The sequence below is a fragment of the Camelina sativa genome, unplaced genomic scaffold, assembly GCF_000633955.1.
Source record: "Camelina sativa cultivar DH55 unplaced genomic scaffold, Cs unpScaffold00881, whole genome shotgun sequence".
NCBI classification, from domain to species: domain Eukaryota; kingdom Viridiplantae; phylum Streptophyta; class Magnoliopsida; order Brassicales; family Brassicaceae; genus Camelina; species Camelina sativa.
Genome location: NW_010922006.1, coordinates 4,590 through 10,650, shown reverse-complemented (window position 1 = coordinate 10,650; position 6,061 = coordinate 4,590). Strand labels below are relative to the sequence as shown.

Here is a 6,061-nt window from a genome sequence, read left to right as displayed (position 1 = left end):
AGCTAACTATCAACACTTGTACAATCTCGACTATTGAACTCTTGAACTCATGTCCAGTTATATTTTATTCATCTATCTGGTGTGGACAATCAGACAATCCAAGGGCACGAAAAATAAACAATGCAAATTCAGTCTCAAAAAGAAAAAAACCACACACACGTAGAGGATAGTTGAACAGGTCAAAGAAAAAAGATCTAAGAAATAATAGGATGGAACCTTTTCCAGCTTTCGCAGCAAGGTTTGTTACCTCAACCTCCAACCTGGCCAATCCCTATAACAATCAAATGAACAAACAGCTAGTCATGTAAGATAAATTCCAAAATCATGACAACTGTTTCCAGTTTAAAAAGGAATATTGTAGACAGACATACCAATCTAACTTGTACCACTAACCATCTAAATCAGAATGAATACTGGGAGAGTAACTAGGCTTGATATACGATTCAAACTCAATGCTAATTCTAGGCTTAATCGCTTATGTACACCGCATACTTGAAGGAATAGAGAATATGAACAAAGTAAGCATAATAATATTAACTGGTCCTTATGTACTACCTTCCTAGGAATTTCAAAAATAAAAAGTTCATTCCACTTGGAAGTGCACTCCATCAAGTCGTTGACAATTGTAGTTGAAGGCTTCACGCACTTTGTCCTAGCACTTTGAGGAAAAAGTTTTTGTGGTTCTGCACCCTGACTATCAACAACGAGGCGTAGGGTGCAAAAGAAATTGTGACTATTACCATCATCAATGATATGTAAACCCTGCAAAACAAAGGAAGTGTCATCTTAACCATACAAATGTCTAACAGGCCACTGTAAATATTTCAAATGATATTAAAATACTTGTATAGAAACCTTAGCCTCAAGAATCTGTACAGTCATGTAATTGCGTGCTTCTCTAGAACTGTCTGCAACATTTAACCTATTGGAGAACCTTGGCGGTGGAACCCAGACAGAAGTGTTTTCGTCGTGACACAATTTTACAACTACATCTGAGTTCTCCTCCAACTTTTTCAGATATATGTCACGGCCGAGTTTATTCTCTACCACAATGGTCTGAAAATCATCTTCGTCAAGAGCTGAAAAAGCTGAAAGAACCCCACTCTCACGAGAGACGGCGGATTCCTGTACCACGGGAGATTAGTAAGTAAGAAATTATGTAAACTTATACTTACACAAAACTAGAATAAAGAATACTTCACTTCTTTCATTTTGGCCGCTCTTTCTTCAAGTTCTAATTGCCTTCTCCAAGACACAACAGCATCGCCAAGAGTTTCAAGGTTTGCAGCACTAACATTTATGTTCAAAATGTTAGTAGCAGCAATTCGCAGTCGTTTTCCTGGCTTTGATGATTGGTTCAAAGCAGTATCATATGTTTCCAACCTACAAAGTGAAAGTGAGCAATCAACATATTATTCCAAATACTATAATTAAATGCAGTTTTATTCCCAGTTAAGTCACATCATAAAAAAAACAAATAACTGTGTTTACTTGAATATTCCATCAAATGGCTCTATAAGCGGCTCCCATGCTTCCAACTGCGGGTTAAATGTTGAAGCAGCGATTGATGAAATGAGTACTGCATTCATGGCCTCAGGACGACCATGAGTTGCTAGTTTGATATTGGTGACAGTTGTGTCAAAGAGAGGAGTCATCTGGAAGAATTCAGAATAGGATCAAGATGTAAACACTGAATTCCAAAAAGTTGGCTAATAACTTTGACCATATAACATACCATTCCATGTAAACCATCTAGAAGTGTCATGGAGAAGCATCTCAGCTTAATTTCTGCATTTACATTATCCTGTGTCTTCGGCTTCACCGATTCACCGACAGCGAAAGCCAACCGACTTGGAGGCCTTTTAAGATCAGCACGCGCAAGAAAAGTGCATGCCTACACAAGGTATAAGCCGCTATCAGTATTGGAAAAAGATTCAGGGGTTCCTGTTATAGTCGAACACGAGGGAAAAATCCTTTATACTGACACTGAGAATTTCACTATGTGGGTAGTTAGAGCTAAATAAAAATGGATGGTAGCAATTTCACGGTTAAATTTTAAAGGGGAGCCTTCAAAGAAAAGAGACACAGCATCCTAAATTAAATGGGTCGGCCAACCTGATTGTCAACTTTCCAAATGCTCCAGCATTGAGAAGACTTTGAACTTGAAGATCTCGTGACAGAGGCTTCATATATGTTGGCCTGGTTAACAAGATCAATCCGTGGACAACAAAACGAATCCACACGTGGTGCCTCATCAAATTTAGAGAGAACACATCCTAGAGAAACATAACCAGGAGGTGCAACAGGAAACCAGCAAAAAACTTCATCAAAACCTTTCCCCACAATATGTGCGACTTTAGTGAACTGCACAGGTTTTGCAGCAATCTCAGAGTCATCTGCTTTGAAGAGTATACCAAGTGCAGGTGGCTCCAATCTAAGAGAAGAAGGACTCAAGGTTACAACATTTGTATAACAAAACAGTCCCTTCACAGTAGCTAATATAGAAAGTAAAGGTTAAATATTTACTAACCCTTCAGTTATGCTATCACCCAATATTGCAAATCCAGGACGTGGTACAGGCCTCCATATTGAGACAGGTCTACGAAGATCACCACCCTTGTCCCACCAGATTCTCTCAAAGTTAGGCGTTGAAACATGATAACTAGTTGCCTTAGAAATTGACCTGAGAATGTCCCATCCCGATGAACTTCCAGTCTGGTCGCTTGTTTGCTCGCTCTGAGATCCACTTGTCGATGATTGGTCAGATAATGGAGATGTCTTCGACTGAAGGGGATTCCAAAGAAGACAATGACTGAGGCCAGGGCTATATTGTCTAGAAGGTTCTGCAGTTGAAGTGTGAGCATAGAATGATCCAAGAACATTATCAGCACGCCACATGCTCAATCCAGACTCAAATAATGAACTGGAGGGCACAGTGTATATGCACTCAGAGAAACTGCTGGAAGATACAAGGTCAGACCTCAGACAATAAACAATGTGATCAGCTGGTGGCTCACTTCCTAAATTTGCAACACAACCCATAGCAGTGTATCCTGCAGGAGCTACAGGCATCCAGAGGGAACACTCATTGCTATCACGGGAATGTGGAACATTAGCCCCTTCTAAACCTTGAATAACAGAGAACAGGCCAATACAATTAAACCCAATTGGCTTCCTCACACGCCCGTATGTATTACTTACTGCCATTACAGCTTGTGTAGGAGGAATTGCCCTGTAAGGAAAATTTTAAGGGAATTAATGATATAATGTAGATTAACTTCCAGAAGAAGCAAACATATGTACACTGGACCAAACTCTTGTTCAACAGTTGTAAGCACTGGCACCAACATGTTACACCCAACTACCCGTTAACCAAACAACTCCAATATAATAAGAGCTTGCTTATTTTTGATACGGAAATGGTTTCATATGAATTTAATAGACATAGCTCAATGCTATTTATAAGTCTGAATAAATAGTCATTATAAAACATAACGTTTTTCTAACCTTCAAAATTTACTTTTTGTGAATAGTAGACGAGAAAAAAGGACTATAACCATAGTTAGCTTTGTTGTAGGGATAAAAATATTGATGAAAAGATACATCACAACGAGATATACATGTAACCAGATGAGCCACTAATATATTACCTTGACGTCACACAGTCTCCCAATATGACATAGTTTGAAGGAGCCTGCGGTCTCCAAATTGTGAGGTTGTTCCTCGGTCCATTTTCTGCTTATCATCCCCAAAACGAAATAATCAAAAATGCAAATATCTGATACACTTGCTAAAAAAGATGGACAATGTGGTTAGACCAAAAAATCAAACAGCTTTAAGGTTAAACCATGCCACATAACTTACTGATGCCATACCTTTCGGTGAAACCCAAATCCTGTGGAAGTTGGTGCATGAAGCTAAAGGAATAGCATTTCCAGATTGTAAAGCCCCAGTTACTTGGCTCTGCAGGTTCAGTAGGAGAGAAAGAGCACTCAAAGAAAGGTGCATGTATATGTCAGTGGAGGTTAAGGACATATTTGTTTTCTCTTTGACAGAAGTGTATCCCCCGGAGATATCAACTGGATCAAGAATGATAAGACCAGAACCAGTTTCAACCACCAGGTTCTTCAGCAAAGCTCGAACCCAGATGTCATTTTCTTTTGAGGCATACCTGTTGAAGGAAGAGCAAGATTACATCCAACAACATAACAGTAAAATTAAGATCCACTTCTGCAATTAGTTAAGAAAACAGTTTGCTTTCAATTCATGAGCAGGATGTAGTGGAGGTCAGATTGGGGTTACTCTAGTAGTAGAATCATTTCCTTATACAGTCATAGAGATAGTAATCAAGCAATCACATTAGTGTCTGCGGAGATAATGGGTTGTTCCACTAAGCCTTAACAGCCTACCTAGAACGTTCATGTCTGACAAAATGTTGACAGACTTAAATCACTGATACTATGGTTTAGAGAACGCTGCACTTACATAAAATTAAAATCCAATTTAACTCGCAAAAGCTTTTCTACAGCAGTGGAGTCATCCAGAGATGATTTTGTACCATCAAAGAAGGTGAACTCAGGAGAAACAACCTGCACAAAAACAAGCTATAAATTTAACAAATACAGCAAGACAAGAATTTCTGGTTTCATTAATCAGATAGCCTGGTATCCAGAATTTGTGGTAGATTCTGGAGAAGGTTGAGTAAGTGACCTCTATGTAACAAATGTTATGAGTCAAAAGAGAAAAAGAAAGAAGCGGAACAATGATTAAAAACATAAGTTAACAAGTAAAGAGAGGAACCATGTATCATTTTTAACTTTCCATTAAACAAAGAGACAAAAAACCACTATAAAGTGCACTCAAAACTTAAATAAACCAGTGAGTAAAACAAAATCTCCAAGTAAACATACCTGAGCTTCAAAGGTATAACTCTGACCAGACTTCGAATCATATTGACAAGCGTCTGAAACATCTGATGATTTGTGCACATGGCTAAGCACATTCTCAGGATTTGATGAGGCGTTTTCTAACATTGAGATGTCAACACCATCTTCCGGAGAAAATAAACAGCTACTATCGTTACTCAAGTAAATGCACTTGCTCAGAAGCGGTCCATTCTGCCACATAGAAGGAAAATTTAGAAAATAAACAGTTAGCATAAATCACGAATTCTAGAAAAAGGCGAGTGTAGAGCAATGATTAGAAAAAGAAAGTTCTTTCTCTAATTTTAGAAAAAGGCGAGTGTAGAGCAATGATTATAACAAGAAAGTTCCTTTCTCCTCTTCACGCTATAAGCGCTTGGAAAATGTACAGAAATTTACTCTAAGCATGCCAAATGAATATGTCAATTATGTAATTTACTTTTAAGCTGATTAAAAGAGAAGAGCCCAACCTTAATTTTCACATTGATGAACCGCAACTTCTTTCCATGTCCAACGATTATGATGGGTTCTAATCTTCCTATGTTTAAATTCTTCTCTCCTTGCTCACTCAAAGATATTACCTTTCCGCATCCGTCATAAGTATACTCATCAATGCCTAATGAGTCTGCTACTAACTGTCTACAAGGAGACAAGTACACAACATCTTCCGTTTGTTTATAGAGAGGCTCAGAGAGAATTATGCCACGACTTCGGGTGATTGGATCATTTGTTGGATCTAATGTTTCGTCTCTTCCTGTTATTGCACGCAAAGCTGGAACAAAAAATTCACCAACCGCAAGAAGGAAGTCAGGAACAGCTAGGATACGAGGTTGTTGAACCCGCAAAACACATGACTGAGAGGATGCTCGCCATCTATAATCCATCAGCAACATTGTTGAACATGGTGCGTCAAAATCAAGATCAGCCCTAGAGTTGACTCGCTTAAAGCTTCCCTTATTCAGAGAAAAGGGAAAAGATCCAGAGGAAGCTTGCTTGGAAGCATCGACTGATGAGCCGAGCATCAATCGCATTTCAGGCTTCGTGTTAGGACGGATATCAAGAACAGAAACTTTAGGAACTGACACATACAAGTCTGTCTCAGATAGTGACGTCATCCTGTAGGATACCCATAATCCTTC

General features: G+C 38.8%; 1 protein-coding gene across 1 annotated transcript; it reads right to left on the bottom strand.

Annotated features, from left to right (window-relative positions):
- Nucleotides 1–64: 64 nt before the first annotated feature.
- Nucleotides 65–6,055, bottom strand: LOC104773975. The gene is made up of 13 exons (XM_010498647.2): nt 5,393–6,055; nt 4,911–5,117; nt 4,486–4,589; nt 3,876–4,171; nt 3,651–3,735; nt 2,531–3,232; nt 2,116–2,434; nt 1,736–1,894; nt 1,492–1,655; nt 1,203–1,383; nt 856–1,125; nt 556–762; nt 65–271 (listed from the first exon to the last, which is right to left on the bottom strand). The coding sequence occupies exons 1-13, from the start codon at nt 6,035–6,037 to the stop codon at nt 65–67; spliced, it is 3,546 nt and encodes a 1,181-aa protein (XP_010496949.2). The 5' UTR covers nt 6,038–6,055.
- Between the last annotated feature and the right edge of the window lie 6 nt (nt 6,056–6,061).

What these genes read in the sequence shown, in the direction of transcription:
- LOC104773975 (XM_010498647.2), bottom strand. Translation starts at nt 6,037, where the DNA reads ATGACGTCACTATCTGAGACAGACTTGTATGTGTCAGTTCCTAAAGTT. An exon ending in TCATCAATGTGAAAATTAAG is followed by an intron (nt 5,118 to 5,392) that starts GTTGGGCTCTTC and finishes TCTATGTGGCAG; the next exon opens with AATGGACCGCTTCTGAGCAA. An exon ending in CCATTTGATGGAATATTCAA is followed by an intron (nt 1,384 to 1,491) that starts GTAAACACAGTT and finishes TTCACTTTGTAG; the next exon opens with GTTGGAAACATATGATACTG.